The 18,008-nt window shown below is 44.2% G+C and overlaps 1 protein-coding gene across 1 annotated transcript in view; it reads right to left on the bottom strand.

Annotated features, from left to right (window-relative positions):
* Positions 1-2,078: 2,078 nt before the first annotated feature.
* The window catches only part of ANKRD13D (ankyrin repeat domain 13D), a 159,573-nt gene continuing 143,643 nt past the window's right edge, over positions 2,079-18,008 (bottom strand). The window contains exons 11-15 of the mRNA XM_078657785.1: positions 13,128-13,285; positions 10,629-10,802; positions 9,483-9,655; positions 8,218-8,300; positions 2,079-4,838 (exon numbers count right to left, since the gene is read on the bottom strand). Of these exons, the coding sequence (XP_078513911.1) occupies positions 4,595-4,838; positions 8,218-8,300; positions 9,483-9,655; positions 10,629-10,802; positions 13,128-13,285 (832 nt within the window). The 3' untranslated portion in view covers positions 2,079-4,594. The remainder of the gene's footprint in view (positions 4,839-8,217; positions 8,301-9,482; positions 9,656-10,628; positions 10,803-13,127; positions 13,286-18,008) is intronic.

Below are 18,008 nucleotides of genomic sequence, written 5' to 3'. Positions count from 1 at the left end.
GCTGTACTGAAGACCTTTCTTCCCACCGAATCCATTTTACGGCTCTCCTTGTCCGGAGGGACCGGAGACGGAGAAGCAATAGAATGTTGCTTCTTGGCTGCTGTCACAATGACTGAATCCGGGGCAGTATCCGTTCTCAGAAATGCTGGATCCGAATCTAGGGGCCTGTACTTCTTCTGAAGTCAGGAACAGCTCCATGGCCGGTTCCTCCAACCCTGGCACCAAACCCAGTAACGGACGAGAGAGGTGCTTACGCTGTAGCGTTTCGAAGATGACAGAGGTGGATGGGGTAGGCACCGCCAGTGCTATCCCCAGTTTCGCTGCTCCCCTCAACAGCATCCTGAAACGTAACAATGTCATCCACTGGTGAAATTATCGTAGGCGGAGAGTCCGACAATGTAGGTGAATACCTCCTGTCACTGGAAGAGTCCGTGTACCTTGTATTCCTGGACCACGACCTTTCTCTACGACGACGACGATGTCATGATCTGGTCGAAGATCTGCGCCCATTGCGAGAGCGATGTCTCCCCCGTGATTGGGACCTTGGTCTCCTGGGCCCCGCCAGAACCACCGGCACAGGTGGTTGCAGAAGAGGTGGCGGCTGAGCCGAAAGCAAAGGCCTCGGAGGTGGAGGTTGTTGAGGAAGAGGAGGAGGAGGCGTAAGTTTCCTAGGCCATGTGGGTGAGTAGGTTCTGGAGTATTCAGAGTCCGGAGACCAAATTACTCTCCTCTTCTTAATAGCAGGCCTCAGGGAGGGTGCTCTGGAGGTCGACTTCCCTGATGAAGAGCACTGCCGCGACCAGGGACTCTCTGATGTGGAAACGCTAACCACAGAGGATGAACTTCCACTAGACACTCTCCTCAACGTCCACCTTCTCCTTGACGTCCACCTTCTCCCCGACGTTTATGGCGAACGGTGATGTCGCCTCGACGGCGAGCGCCGATGTCTTCGGGACTCAGCACGACGACGATGGTGTGTCGACGTTGGTTCTGAAGTCCTCGACGTCGACCTCTTCTGAGGTCTCGACGTCCTTCCCCTCGACGCCAAACGTCGACGTTGCTACGACCCAGAGCCCTGGGTCGGCGGGGAGCACATCATCATCATCATCATACCTCTTGATGCCGTAGCCATCGACGTCGACAGGGACCGGTGCAGTTTCTGGGCCTTTTCTTGACTGGGGAGCCCCCTAGAGACCGATGCACAGGCAGAGGACGAAGAAAGAGTCCCTCCAGGTCCAGAGGTCCCACCTGCTTCCTAATGTCTTCTCTGCTCCAGGCCTTGAAGACGGATCTTCTCCCTGTCACGCAGGGTCCTCCTGGAGAAAGAAGGGCAAATATCACAGGAGTCAGGCACATGTGTGGATGGAAGACAGAGTATGCATACTCTGTGGGGGTCTGACTTGGCCTTCTTCCTACCACACTCAGGGCACTTGTCAAATATAGCTGCCATTTTGACAAGAAAGAGGTGGTCAGGCTGTTCAAAAAAGACATCATATATACCAATAAAGGTAGAGCTCAATGCTCCAGGGTCCTGCTAGCAGGAGCCGGAAAAAAGAACTGAAAGTAATTTGCCTTTGGCTGTGCATCATGGGATACCGAGGGTCTCTGGAGGGTTCCTTAAAGGCACAGTATCCCTTTTCCAGACACATAATGGCAGCCTATGAGGCTTGTCTGTCCAACCCTTCCTCTCCATCATGATAAAGGATTTTGTGAAGGGGAGTTTCTCTGTGTGGTGAAACTCTGTAAAATGTGTAAATTTAATGATATTATTTGGCTATCCTTTTCACTTCAGGATGAAGTGCTGGCCAATGTAGCCTTGTTAATGTCAGGCTGCATTATTTGTCTTTCATTTTCTCTTAAGTGTCTATGCAGGACTGCAGAAGAATACTACTTAAGAGACTATTGTGATTGCTCCGGGGTCCCCGCACATGGGCAGGACTATTCACAGATTATGACTATACACAGAGATCCCCATCTACAGAATCAAAGTATAACAAAACACACCTGAGAGGACTGGTATTACTACTCCGGTCTGGTTTAGCAGTGTTCAAGAAAGTAAGCAATCAGAAGTCTTGTGGTGTGTCCCTTTGTTCTTAATTTTAAACTTTATTACATGATCATCCAAAAGTCCAAAATCTGGCAAACATAAAACAAAAATAAAATTGCCACGTCATAAAGGTGCCAAAAACATTATTATGCGAGTTATATCCCTTTATACTCTTCACTTATGCATTTTTAAAAAACAAAAGATAAATAAATTAATTTAAAAAACAGGGAAAACCCACAGAAACAGTCTCACAGTGGTCCACGCTGACGGCAGTTTAACTGCTGGACAGGTAGGACGTGCGCTTGTGGACGGGGAGGCTTCCTCTCATTCCCAACAAGAGTTGTTCCTTTCTCCTCCTGTACATAGGAAACTCTCTTCCCTTGTACAGAAGAGGCTCTTTCTCATTCTGGACAGCGGAAACTCTTCCGATGTACAGAAGAGGTACTTTCTAATCCTGGATTGGGGAAACTGTCCCACAACCTAGATGGGGTAGGCTCCTTCTGATCTTGGACGAGGGGTCTCTGTCACGTTGGAAGGGGTCCCTTTCTCATCCTGGACATCTGGGGGGCAGGGTGGGGGATCTTTCTCATTCTGGACATCGGGAGGAGGTAGAAGTCTCTTTCTCACCCTGGACATCAGGGACTGTAGTGAGGGTTCTTTCTCATCCTGGGTACAAGGGGTCTCTCTCTCTCTCTCATTCTGTGCATGGATGGCTCCTTCTCATCCTGGACACGGGAAAGATGCTGTTCATCTGACCAAGTCAGGATCTTGATCATCAAAAATGGGGCTTCTTCTTGCTCGTCGTGGAGCAGGGGACTCTTCCTGGTGCTTAAAGCCAAACTATGAGCAATGGTAGAGCTAGTGGCAGACAAGGATGAGGAACTAGAAAAGGTTGCGGGAAATAAATATAATATATGGGACAACGGTGGTGGGAAAAAGAGCAATAGATCATCTTGAGGTTTTGCAGTGACTGCAGGCTCAAGCTCATTTGCTCTTTAGCAATGAGTTATTTGCTGGATGCCAATGTGTCAACAAAAAGATAATTTGGTGCAGCTTTAGTGACGCCACCAAACATGGAGATTTTACAGAGAGTGGTTGGAAAGTTAGTGTGGTGTTAAAAGGTAAGAGAGATGAGATCAGTCCAGATGGGGATGTGGAGAGTTTCTCTACAGCATTCTCTATGATCCCCTAACCAGGAAAATGGGCAAATAAAAATGGCATTGTGCCACCAGCAACAGACACCCTTCTACTCCTGATGAATGGACATGCCATAGAGGGCTGAGCTCTGCTTCTGTCACAGACATGGAACTCGAGAATGGAGCAAAGGAGACTATAGGCAACATGCCACACATGATGCACCTCAAAACATGGGGATCAGCATCTCTATCTAGGTCACGGATTGTCCTTAAATGTTGAGCCTTTTTATTTCCTCCTGTCCAGGGCAAACAATATTTTAATGGCAATTATTTTTACCATCAATAAAATACAGCTTTAAGCAGTGTTCTCCTAAGTCAGCACACAAGCATTTTGAGGAGGATTGAATAAGAAACCTTAGCGATGGGGACGGATGGTTGCATTGGTTCGTGTGGATAGGACTGGAGTGTTATCTGCACTCATGATCCAAGAATAACTTTCACCTCTCCTGGGTTGTAATCATATCTGGGCTTTTTTGCCAGTTCCCCTTTAACTCAGCAGAAGGGGACCCTTTACACTTAATGTCCACTGACTGCCCTTTGCACTGAGAGGGTGCTTTTCGCCTTGTCGCTGGGATAATCAGCTGGATGGCAATTAGAACTTCATGATGTTGACCCAGTGACCCACTTCACATTAAATGGTTCGGAACCAGGGAGAGGAACAGAAGGAAATCGGTCTAAATCTGCAAGCTTAGAACCCAAAAACGAAAAACTAGTCATCCCACTCAACCGGTCTCAGTGCCACGGAGCTCCGCTGCGCCCCTTTCTGACAGATTCCTCACAAACCCTAACACTACTATATCCCCATCCCCACTATACCCTCCTCACTAATGAGTGGCCCATCGATGAATCCCAGTCACTCCATCTTGCCCATCAAGTTATCCCACTCTACTCCCCCACCAATCACTTCTTGGCCTCTCCTTGCCATCCAGACCCCACTGCCCCCTTACACCTCCACCCTATCCTGAGACTCCGAATCTCTCAAATCCGCCCTTGTACTCCCCAAACACTCCCTTCTGCCCACAACCCCATTTCTCTGCTTCCTGCTCCTCCTATGCACCTCACTCTCTGCCGCCATTTAGCCTCACTTTAACCCCTGTCCCTTCATCCCCTCCCCCTCCATACTCAAGGATCAGCTGAGTCTTCCCACTCCATCTGTGTGCCTGTTACTCTCGCCCCTCACATAAACCCCACCCCTTCCATTGGTGTATACCCCCAACCTAGTCTGTCCATCGAAACCTCTCCCCCTCACTTTGACCCCACCAAGCTGTCTGAGGGTTTCTAACATAAAGCTTATGAAGGCCCAAAGAGGCTCCTCCTCCTGAGGAGTGTGGTGGCATGCAGCCCAATCGGGTCACTTTTCGGTGAGCGAGAGCTGCAGGATACGCTCCAGCTCCTCCTCTTCCTCCTGTCGGCGTCGCTCACGCTCTTCCTGCTCCCGCGTGGACAGCTCCATGGCCAGCCGCAGCTGCTCGTCAAAGTTGCTGTAGGAAGGTGGGAGACTGACTGAGTTGGCAGAGCCATTACTGCTTGGAGGTGGGCTCAGCTCTGCTGGGGCGGCGTCTGCAGGGGAGATGAGCAGGCTCTCCTGGAGAGCACTGTGGAGAAAGCGGGAAAGACACAAGCAAGTGAGACTGAGTAAGTGAAGCATAAAAATCAATAATGGACCTCCTTAGCTCAGAGCAGCTGTCCACAGTGTCTCATAATGCAATGCACAAACTATTGTTACCAGAAAGTGGCCTGCTATCTCCAGCTGCTGAGCCTTCCAACATTCACAGGCCCTTAACTGAATCTTAAGAAATATCCAAACGCCAAGGGATGAGTAAGTAGTCTACTACCTAACACAAAAGACATCTGAGAAAGACCCGTACCATCGAGGAATGACCATTGGAATATGATTCAGATTCGAATGCCTGAAAAACATGGGATGGATTTCCACCAGGAAACGGCTGCTGTCACAGACTATTCCTGTGAGGTAAAAGGGCAGTGCAAATTTAAATATTGAGAGGCACGGATAGAGCATGCAGGTGAAAGCAGGCAAGGCACAGCAATCACAGAGGGAAGAGGGAGGCCAAGGTTCAAAGAATGCTCTGATACAAACACACGTACTGAACTTGGTGTGGAACCCATCCATGGTTTCCCTTAACACAGAGTTGATTTTATCCTCATTCGAAGAGAGGTCAGCTCAAGGCGTGTCCCCACAGTGGAAGCAGTCAGCCCTTCTGAGGCTCAGCTGGCGTGCTCCAGTTTGGAGGCAAGCTTGCCTTCCGAATCAGAGAAGGACCACCATCAAGATCCAGAGAAGACTTCAACTGTGAGTGTGGTCACCACCCAGTCACAGCCCATGGCAGCCCAGCGACCCGTGGACTTGAGGTGAGCGCAAGGGGTGTCATCACAGTGGAAGCCTCTAATGAGGATAAACCTGCTTGCATTCCAAGGGAAGAGGGGCTGTCACCCTGCATTCTGGTCTTACCTACACCATTTAGGCAGGAAAAAGATGGTTTGCATATGACTGGACCCCCAGCACAAAAAAGCTTAAAACAACAAAATAAAATGCTACCCAGAGGACCTCCTAGTGAATAAGAAGAATCGGCTGAGATATTGTTATTAATCATTTTTAGCTGTATCACTACAGATAAACATCTATTCTAACACGGGGTAGAACACATCAACTACTTAGCTGTAACAATAGTTTTGAAGCTTGAAACTTGTGTTACACACTGTACATTTTTCTCAATAAAGCACTAGAGCCAGTATTGTGTGTTCTTTCACAGACCTAATTCACCACATTCTGTTCCTGAACAAACAATACTAAGTGGGCTACAAGCCAGGTCCACTGATCCAACCTCTCTTCGGAGTACTCAGAGGTTCAAATTACCCCGGTGTCCGCGTGTATGCGGATGTACGTACACAATGTTGAGGAATGTGACCTGGTGAATTAAGTACGTGAAAGAACACACGTGAGACAGGAGTATTGTTGTTTTGTTCTAATGAAAGAAACTGCTTTCAGCAACAGACGTGGAGAGCTCTGATCAAGTCTAAAGATGAAACATGTTGGCTAACTGGCAACACTGCAACTTGAAGGCTAAGTGGTGAAATTGGAACATCTGAAAGAATTAAGTGAATAACTGAGAAATGGGACGCCACTGATATTTATATTACTGATTTTGGACTATAATATGGATTGTGAGCTCGAGGGTATTGTTGTAATCACCATCAATGATGCAAGGTCTATTTACAACCAGTTTGGGCTTCAAATCCCCTGCTAAACATGTAATATGTGACACCGTAATGGTGTTTTATAAATACACGCAAGAGGAACAAGGGGTGGAGCCAAATTTACAAGTTTAAAGTTACTGCAGCCAAAAAAGGAGCACGTGCAAGTCCAGGACCACAAATGCCCAACCACTGATGCTACAACACCCTCCCATAGAAAATAATATTGGCACGGATTAAAATCAACCACATAGGAAATAATGTTAAATTAACTACACTGACTTTTAAAATATAATCTCATAATGCATTGGATCAGCTAAATAGCTCACTTGAGGGTTGATGAGCAATTAAGTGGATACATTGGGAGCAGTGCTGCAGTGTTTCATGTATACAACAAAACAACTGCCAATACTGCCAATTTACTTCTGCTTTTAGTTTTGAAAAACACATTGATCTCAAACAATATGTATTCTAGACTTCTCTTCCTGTCTGGAGCACATCTTATTCTTTTAATTCAATTTTCCATATCAAAATGTACACATTTAATACAATTCTAACACATAGTTGACATTTGCACCTCATAATATCATCAAATCAGCTAAAACATTCTTTACTTTGTCATTCTCTCATGCTCTCTACATGCATTGTTATATTCTCCACTCAACCTTCCCACACACTAGATTGTAAATAAAAAAAAGAAAGACATTTTGCTTGTTGGTAACCTGGCGGCTAGGTTGAGAACGGATTTGAGGGGGACCAGGTGAATTTTGGGGTGCCAGAGAGAAGGGCATTGCCATAGTCTATTTTGGATAGAACAAGAGACTGGATAGTTAATTTGAAATCTTCAGCTGGGATAAAGGGTTGGATTTTTTTGAGATGGTGGAGAGTCAAGAGAGCACTTTTTGCAGAGTTCTTGATGTGGGAATTAAGTGTGAGTTTATTGTTGACAGTGATGCCTAGTGATTTAACAGAGTCGGCGAGGGAGAGAGAGCAGTTTAGCGCGTTGAGGTCGGCGATCCATGTTTGGATGGGGAGTGGGTTGCTTTTGGGAGAAAAGAGGATGATCTCAGTTTTATTAGGGTTGAGTTTCAGGTGATTGAAGTGGAACCAGGTTTGGATCTTGGTTACGGCTGAGTTAAGGTGTCCTGTGAAAGAGCACCAGGCAACATGTACATTCTTTGGTTTCGTCTTTCCTCCTGGTCTCCTTATCCGTTACTTATTAGTTCCCAACATTCAGGGGATTCAGTTTAAAATGTTCTGTACTAAATGGATTGAAAATATGGGATAGGAAACTGAATCGCATGCAATCGGTTTCTAGTAAACTAAACATATGGAATTTTTGAGGAAAACAGAAGCTTGATTTCTAATGAGACTGCTACTATCTATGGTATGTTGACCATTACATGAGCTAAATCATGAATTATTAGCCAAGGTCCTTCAGCTAGGAAATCATTTGCAAGTGACTAATGTGGGTACGTTTACTCAGGAAAGAAACATGCCGAAGAACATTCCACTTCTCTGTGCAAACATCCGAATGGTTTACATCCGCCTTGGGAAAGTATTGAATCAGTTTGCAGATGTTCGGGCACTGGCTGCACTTTATGAAATCCTTGAAGCCACAATGGTGCTGAGTCTGTGGCCTAACTTACTCTTTCTGTGAGATGTTTCTGTACAGAACTTACAACAAACGGACGCATTCTCTAAGGAGGCCTTTCACGACGCTGACCAATCCCAACCTGCAGAAACACCTACAATACTCACCGCTCCAGTTGAAGTTCATCCTCGTATGGAGGTGGCGGGTTGGATTCAGGTCTTGTATTTGTAAGTGCCTCCCAGATTGTGACCTGAAAAAATGGAAGAGATTGTTACTCCGCAAGCTTTTGCCTTTTACTCCTCAGTTCCCTCCCGGTAATATGTTGGCTTTAAAGACTGTTGTACTTCTTCACACTAGTCTTCCAACACCTTCATTAAGAATCGCTAGTGTATCATTAAGAATAACTAACCACTGGCTCCCTTTCTGCCAATACTAACTCTGCTCTTGAACCAACCCTCAAACACTGTTTTAATCGGAAATTGGTAGTGCTTCAGTGTTGTTTCTTGTGGTATTTTACCAGGCCATGCGACTATAGAAGTGACAGTCTTCTCCTGTAGGAAGAATAGGATACCCTGCACTTCTTTGAATAACCTCAAAGTATAAATTAAAGAGAACTCAGCTACATTCTCTGCTAGAGGGGTCTGGGATATAGGAGTTTTCAACACAGGAGAGCCAGTGACCCACACTCTGTTCTGGTGACAATTTCTCAGTTAAATCTTATCTCTGCTAAATCTCCTCCTTTCCAAACCCAGTAAATATATTTTGCATTTTATTATATACACGAGAATATATATACATACATATACATATACATACATATACATATACATATATATATATATATATATATATATATATATACATATATATATATGTATTTTGTATTTTCAGTGGTTGTGGGACTGGGATATATATATATATATATATATATATATATATATTCTCGTGACTTTTTATATATATATATATATATATATATATATATATATATATATATATATATATATATATATATATAATGTGTCCTCATGTAACGCAACTAGTGCTATGTAAAGCGCTCTGATACCAGATACCGGGTCAAGTTCGCGCTATATAAAACTCGGTAAAATAAATAAATAGTATTTTCACTGGTAGTGGGACTGGAAAACAATTCAGGAAATTTCCTAATACCCAATTATTGACAGCATCTGCAGTACAGTGTCCCCAATAACCCTCTTGAGGACCATTTCAACAGGCCTATGATTCTTTAAAACAAAAGCATCATCGTTGCCAGGCAAATTAGACTGTTGTCCCCAATTTCTATATGATTCAGTGTCTTGGCGACTCTTATGGTCCCTTGACATAACTCTACGACTAATATCTCTCCATGATTAATTTTATTGGTGGGACTAGACAACATTTCTGTTGCTTCCTAACCATGTGTTCCGTTTACCTGGTCAGTCTCTGTGCCCGCCTCTAGAAGACTCTGTTGGATGGCAAACTGCAATAGGTCATCATCTTCATCTCTCATTGGTTCACTTCTACCAGCGCCCAATGTGGCGTATCCCTCTGGCACCTCGAAGACTGAGGGATCCACCTGACACGGGAAGGGGGACACGGAAGCTCCTACAAGGTTTGAGAGAGGTGGAAAAAAGTTACACATACCTGCATAGGAACAGCCTCTCAGGCTACTTGTTACCAAAGACAAACGGGTTTACTAAAAATATATGGCAGAACATCTTAGTGCCTTCTTTAAAACTAGTACCCAAAGACATCTCACTATTACTCAATGCATTTGGTTTAGCTTTAGAGAGGACAGAGCTGGTCATCCCAAGGGTGTACTTTGTTACTTGATAAGGTTTCCATTTAAATAGCTTGTAAAATTGCAACCAGACCAGTAGATGGAAGATGCCGGAGGTTAGGAAGACAGGGGCAGGTATGTCGGTGGACACCTGATGCTAGTTTCCTGGATAGATGTACTACTTGTTCCCAACCAGTATTGCTGTTGGTCCCTTTATCATCTGGTATGTAATCAAAGTAGACCTTTGAGATAGCACTTCATGGAATGCTGGCCCAGCCTGCCACTGTTCTCCGGTGTCTGCAGAATATCTTCCGGGGGAACTTTTACTGGAGCTCCTACTGGAGTACTGCTTACCAGGGATACTAGCAGCGCATTCCTGCATCTGAGGCAGGATATGAGGTTTTAATAACTGAGCTGGCAGGTTTGGATTGCTGAGACCAGAGTTCTAATGCCGGCACTGGATCTTGAATAACTTTGTATGACTCTGGACACATCAATTAATCTGTGTGTGCCTAAACCTGTAGTGAATATAGGTAGAGCCTACTGCTTTGAACCTTCCAAGTGATTGCAATAGCCTATTTACTTAGATGCCACAAGGAGTGCCTACAGTGCTAGGGAAGGGTGCTGCTTCCTCCTTTCCTTACAGAAGAGGTTTTTCTTTATACTATACAAGGCGGGCCCAAGCCTGTACTCCTACGATACAATGTATGAAAAGCCTCCTACTTTGGTTGGTTGATAGCTTCCCAGCATTCCCTTTAGCGGAAGGCCTAGCTAAAACTTCTGTTGGGTGCTGCTTACCTGGGTTACCTGTGGATCCCCCTTCCTCGGTGCCACTGCTGCTGCCCAGGCTGTCGGCACTAGGGGACTGGCTCGGTGCCCTCTCATTGGCTTGCACACTGCTGATAGGCTCATCACAGCCGCACAAATTACTGAAGGTGATACGGGCATTCAACACGTGAAATAGAGGGATTTCTGCGAAAAGAGAGACAAGGAGCAAGGGGTCAGCACAAGTCAAAAGAAGCAAGAACAAAACCAAGATAAAACATTTAGAAGAAATGTATTCTTACAGCGCGGCCAACCAAGCTTCCCATTCTACTCACAAGAGGTTAAGCAACGTACGTCCAGTACACTGGAAGGAAAGTGGGCTCACTTCTGCTCTCAAATGGTGGAACCATCTCTGTCCTGCTCACCACGATTAGAGAACCGAACAATCTTGAACCGTCTGTCCTCACCAGGATCAGATCAACCTCTGTCCAGCTGAACAAGTGAACCATCTCTGTCCTTATTACGATTAGAGCAAACTCTGTCCAGCTGAACAATTTTGAACAGTCTCTGTCCTGCTTAACTTGATTAGAGCAAATTCTGTCCTGCTGAACAATCTTGGAGCAGTCTCCGTTCTACTAAGCAGGGTGGAGCGACATCTGCCTTACTGACCACGAAGAAAACTCTCTCTATGCTGCTCACTAAGTATATCTCCTTATTAAGGATGGAGTAGTGTATGTTCTTACTTGCTAGGAGTGGATAGTTGTCTATCCTGATCGCATACAGTATAAAGGTCTCTGCATTGAAGAATCTGTCCTGCTCACCAGGTACAGAGTGGTGTCAGTCCTTCTCAGCTGAATTGGAGAAAGTCTGTAACGCTAACCAGGGCGGAGCAGTATGTTATGCATAATAGTAGGGAGGCGGTGTCTGACCTGCTGACCAGAGGAATCTGCCCATGCATTTAACTACCCAACACCTTTTTCATTCCTCTTCATGACATTTTCTTCAATTATCCACCCTAAGTCTTATCCTCATTTAAACCCCTCTCTGCAATTCCATTTTCTCTTTTCTTATACAATGCTCTTCTCTGATCCTCTGCTCTAGCCGTCAACTCCTGAGCACACTCTTCATTTCACCATTTATTAAGTGCAATCTTCACCTCTTAGTAATCTTGGTACTAAATTAAGTTGGTTAAATGGTTTTGCAAGCTTTCCTTTTATTCACTGCACCACTTTCATCTAAAGGCAGTCAGCTAGAGCAAAGCTTTTAGCCGATTCCTAAATTGATCAAGTAGTCATCTCACAATTTGTGGGGCATACTATTCCAAAGTTAAGCTTCAGCCACTGAACAGGGTCTGCCTCCCAATGACACTCTACATCATTCAATAATTTAGCCTTTTCAGACCTCAGACTGTGGCTTAGATTACAGAATACATTTTGGTTTTGGTCAATGCTTGCATTGTGGTCCCTACAGTGCTCTATCAACCAGACCTATTGCTTTAAAGGTTATTTATTAACCAGCTAGCAAATGATGTTTAGCCAACACTGAGGAATACAGAATCATATTTCCGAATGTAAAAAATCTATGTGACCTTCACATTCTGAATAATTTGCAGTCCTTTAATCAGTCTGGCTGGAGGTTCACATTAAAGCTCACTGCAGCAGTCCAGACTTGCTGACCCCAGCACTCAACGGAGACACGCTCGCCCCTCCCTAGCGCCTGGAGACCCTCGCGGGTGAGTAGTCACGATTTACACACCCCTGATAGATTGAAACATCCACATTCATAGTTTGAATTCTTTGCTGAATGGTAAAGATGTTAATTATATGTTTCAATAAACTTAACTGGAAGAAACACATCTTTACCACTGAAACCACTTCCTGTGCCATTGTTAAAGTTCCATTGTTAAACCGGAGTTAAGCATTACACTCAGATGTTTTACATTTTGGGACACACTGGGTTCCTGGCCCAATCGAGAAGGCGAGAATGTTTGGTTGCAGAATCCATTTGTCTAAATGGGCACAGAATTTCAGTCTTTCCTCCATTTAATTGAAGTTGGCTCCGTGTCATCTATTCCTGCATGTTTAACCGCATGCGCGCTAGTGGTTTTCCCGCTGCGTGCTGAGATTTTGAAAATCACGCGTTACGTGACAAAGCCAGCTCGTCATGCGCGTAGCGCAGGTAACGCCCATGACGAGCTGGCTTTGTCATGCGCGTCGAAGGGGTTAATTTACAATCAATAAGTTTGCCATTTATTTACCCAGCATCCTCTACCCCAGTCCACATCTCTGACTGGCTCTCCTCACCTCCACTGAGCCAAACTCCCTTTTTCTCCATCTTCCCTTTTAAACACTTTGTCATGCTGGATCAACTCTTGTCCTATTACTTCTTAATTCACAATTTCACATCTCTTAGCCTTTATGTGCAATTTCCTGTTTCTCAGCCACCTCTTTGCCCCCTTTCGAATGCCATCCTTTCACACCTTTCCCCCTCTCCTTTCTATTGCGCAATCACCCCCCCTGTGCCCTCTATTACCAATCTTGACAGGAAATCCTGGTGGCAGCCGCAGCATGATGAAGTCCCGGAGCTTTGCAAAGTGGGCATTGCTGATCGCCATGAGATCAATGATGGGTGTAACCTGCTCGACCAGGGAAAGGGGGTGATCCTCGCAGAGCCAGAGCGTCGCCTTAAACCTGCCAATGAGAATCAAAATCAAGGCGCAATATGGAAAAGTTGCATCTCTCTTGTCAAGCAGCAGAGGATAGCCATAAAATCACATCACAATCCAAAAGAAACAGAGTCAGGGAGCAGTGGGGTCTGGTCAGGGCTAGGACAAACACTACCTTTGTCCACAGAGAGCAAAAAATAGCCATAACAAAACAGCATCACTTGAGTGGTGAAGTATGGTGCAGTACAGACAAACAGTATCCTTGTCGGTGGACAGCACAGCGCATCAGTAACAAAACACCATCACCTGAGAGGCGAAGAATGTTGCAATATGGAGACATGAGACAGCACAGAGTACCGAAAACAAAACACACATCTGAAAAAGGAGCTAGGGATCGTCATGGGCTAGAAGCGTTTCAGCCCTGCAAGAGCAGATGGCAGTCAGCACAAAACACGGTGATCTTAGAAGCAGGATCTGGGACTGTGTAGGAAGCTGGCTCTTCTGTAGTGTAGTTCCTATATTCCCAATAGGCTCTGCGCATTGGAATAATATCTTCAATAGTATAGACGTAGGACAGAGGTTAACTAGGTCTTCTACCGACGATATTAGACTTAAAGTTTTGTGTGCCAGCTAGCTCAGAGTTCACTAGAAACTTTCTCGAATAGGCGAGGAGGAGTTTAACCTCCCTGGATAGACAAGAAGGGATTTAGTTTCTGACAACCATAGAACATGACAACTTTGCTCTCCCTAATCAAGAGTATATCTCCAGAGTCGTGTGAAAACAAAAGACAGCTATTTTACTCAGTCAGTACGTGCATACTTAGTTCCACCAGTTTGTAGAGAAAGAAGAGATAGGCGTGTTCAATAAAAGATGTTATTTATTGATCAGTCTCTTTTTCTCATACAAGAGAAATGAATCGCTACAGTTGCAATACTTAAGGTTAAGTAGAGTGCATACAGTAAAAGCAGGATTATAAAATAATACTGTAAAAGCATTGATATGGTTTCTTAGCCATATGATACTTAAAATGGATAAAAGATATACATACATATATACATTGACTAATCGTACTCAACTGGTGCTTCTAACTACGCCTACCCCGGTGTACCTGACCTAAGCCTAATATGTGGGAGGGAGTAAGTAAGTAGCAGTTTAAGTTAAGTTTGTTTTGCCAAGAATCTGACTCAAGAATTCTCTGTAAGGGGTTAGTCAGTTCAGTACCTGGGATTTAGAAGGCAGGAGGGCTGGTATCTCTCTCTCAGGACTCGATATCCCAGTTACCCGCGAAGGTAAGCCGGAAATGCCGGAGGCTGGATTTCTCGGCAGGAGAAAAGGCAGCGTCTCTCTCAGCGCGTCAAAAGGGAGGGGCAGCGTCCGTGGGCTTCCTGCATCAGCTGGGCTCTCCGGCAAGTAGCGCTGCTCCAAGCTCATCACCACCGTGTCGTTGCTTAGGGCAGCGTTGGTATATTTATACCTGAAAGGTGCCGAGTTTGACGTAAGGATGGACATAAGACGTCAGTAAGAATGTCATAAGGACTGGTCGTTCTTACATTCCTTTTAGGAGTTCTCGAGCGAAATCAAAACAATAGCTGCGGGGGATTTCCCAGGTCTGCTGATGGTTTGTTTTGTTTTGAGAACTCGGTGTGCGTTCTAGGGGGCTGGAGGAATAGTGCTTGCTTAATGTGACAGCATGCGCTATGATCTAATCTGAAAACGGGTTTCTGTGCCGTTGTATGGACACTAGGGAATTAATAACCGGACAAGGGTCAGAAATAGGAGTATCAATATAGGTACCTAGATAAACACACTACACCCACTCCACGATTTTATGTACATATTTACTAACCTAAGCAATAGTAAACATAACTAACAATGCATGTGATACCGAACCACCCCAAAATACATTTTTTTGCATTTGAAAAATGGCGTATGCGAAATACACGAAATGAGTATAGGTACTGTATGCATTCAAGCAGTATAATCATTCAAAAAGGAGATGCACATTTTATATCAGCATGAATGATTTGCGAAATTACACATGAAATGGCTCTTAATACAGAAGAAAAATTGCGAGACCATCTCATCACATATAAATACAATTACTTGCATATAAGCTAGAGGTTGAGGTAACGTATTGTCCCTAGAGTTCCTAAGAATAGAAGCTCTGTTCTCTAAGAATAGTTCTACTTTAAGCAGAAGATAAGTGCCAAAAAGGTAAATATTTTGGATTTGGAAAAAGTTTTCGTTTTTCAGCGAAGAAGGAAAGAAAATTGTCAGTAGCTTTGTTTTTAAAGTCGAAGGTCAAATTCAGAGTTCAGGGAACGCTGTGTGCAATCTTGCTTAAAGTCATTCTCTCTGTTCTGGTGAAAACATCATTTCAGACAGACTCTCGAAAAAACAGTCTACCGCTTCTGGTGAAAGCTCGACCAAGTTGGAAAATGTCGCTACCATGCAGTCATGCGCATGTTCGCTTTCAGTGATGTTTAGACCAGTACTGCTTACAGTAGGTCGTACCTGGTTGATGCTGTTCTCATCCTGTACTTCACTACCCTTCAATCGTAGTGGTGAAGTCTCCACGAATGCCGTCATCAGGATAGGTAGCCGCTGGGGACAGCACAATGCATGAGCCTTTACTGGACCCAACAAAGTATCTGCATCCAATGGTACTTCTGATTGTAGTGTAAGACAGGTGTCCAACACGCATTCTTCGCCGCATAACATGCATCTTAATACAGGTAAGACACAATTCTGCCATATGGGTCTGAACGAAAGAAACCAGGTCATATTCAGATCTCTTAGCCGGGCTAATCCAAGGACTTTAGTTATGCGGTCCCGGTAGCTAGGATCGTTTCTTCCATTGTTGCTGGAGTCTTGTCTGTGACATGGCTTGCCATAACGAAGCAAGAGTAGCAAAAATAGAATACCTGCTACAAGTCCCAACAGGAGAGGAAGTCCGCCAAAGATGGAATGGACGAAATTTGGAAAAATACCCAGGACTGCTTTGAATGGGGTTAACAGTCCCGAAAAGACGGTCTTAAATACACTCGCGATACCATTTGTATCAGAAATATTTAAGATTTCGTTTAGCATTTCTGCGAATTGTAGGGGGCAATTTGTTGATAGCAACGCATGTATCTCTCCCGTTGTCCTTGCAACTTGGAGATCATACATTTCTTTTGATGACGTCAAATGGGTTGGCGTCTGTAGGAGCACAGTCTTCATTCTGCTTAAAGTATCAATTCGAATAGAAGAGATATTCAAAGTGGGCAAAATTTTTCCCTCCCTGTCTGGAGTGTCATTCAGAAACAATACTCGTTCACAGCAAATGACCATGGAAGTCACGCATACTAGATAAGGTTTTCCTGGCAGCAAGCCACAACATCTGTGATCTACAATTAGAATGTAACTCCCGTTAGAAAGTCTTCTAAAGAATGGTTCTATTCGTGCTGCAGGTGTGCCGAGCTGGTGGCATGAAAGGTTATTTGAAGTCCCCTCGCAGGCCCCATGTAAACTTATTCCCTGACACAGAAGTATACCACTTAGTGATTTTTCACAATTGTTACCACTAAGAAATACACTCTGTCCCTTATCACTGTAACATGTGTGTGTAGAAGGTAAGTTCCATGTTGACTTAATGTATCCTTTACCCAACCTTTCATACTGGCCTGCCTGTATATATTTTTGACAGTATCGAAACTGGAAAGTTGTTATCGGAATAGTTATTATCCCATGTATTATCCATTCAATGACAGGTCGCTCTGACATTGTCAATGGTAATCTCTCAAGTTTTTCAATGCTCAGAATTGTATATTCTGCACCCTTCTGTGCCAAACTGATTTATGTATCAGTAAGGTTAAAGATACTGAATAGTGACGTTGTGTTGATTAAACGCCAAGGCACGTAGCCTGAACGCAGATTTTGTAACGTCCAGCCAAGCTGTACAATAGAACGCAATTGGGACTGACCGTGTAGTAACATCAGTAAGTCTTGTTCTATTATATCGATTGCAGATGATACAATACTGTCCAGTGAATATATTCTGGAAGACAGAGTCATTAATCCATTGTCCACAACAGAAAGTGATTTTTCCAAATTAACACGGTCAATTTCCCGTATTTTCTCTGCTGTTTCAATTTGAGTTACTTTCCAAGCTTCATTGTAAGCTGCATATATAGAGGCCGCTATGAAACGTTTTTGACGCTGTTTGCGTGGTCCCATAATGAAATCACGCAAGTCAGCACCTTCTTTAAGTAAAGTCAAGTGTTGCTTAATTTCAACCAGTGTGGATTTTTGTAGCCATTCGAGGCAGAGTTTCCCTACACTGTAAGTAGTTATAATCCCTGGATGTTGTCTTTGGGAGTATCTAGGGTCTGGCCTGGTCAATGTGAACCCCTGTTTTTTGTTCAGGAATCTATCTTGACAGTTATTTGTGTCTGTGGGCCAGATCAACCATTTCTTCCAATCAGGATGTGTTCTGTTTTGGTTTAAAATATGTGATACGTCTATCTCAACATCTGTAGTGCTATTACTGTCGGGTGTTGGTTTTGGAATAGACGGTTTGTTTAAGTCTTTAATTTTGGCTAGGCCAAGACAGGTAGTCTGTTGAATTGTGTCATTCAAAAATATAATTTGTTCTGGGATCATGCAGGCTCTAAATAATGATTCTAAACCTTGCACTTGCCAATCTCTTGTACCCCAGATTGTCTTAGTTTCAATATTTTTGTTCCAAAAATCATAACCAAATGTT

This window comes from Lissotriton helveticus, chromosome 1_1, assembly GCF_964261635.1.
Source record: "Lissotriton helveticus chromosome 1_1, aLisHel1.1, whole genome shotgun sequence".
In the NCBI taxonomy this organism is placed as follows: Eukaryota; Metazoa; Chordata; class Amphibia; order Caudata; family Salamandridae; genus Lissotriton; species Lissotriton helveticus.
The sequence above is the reverse complement of the archived record's forward strand: the minus strand, read 5'-3'. Positions and strand labels throughout refer to the sequence as shown.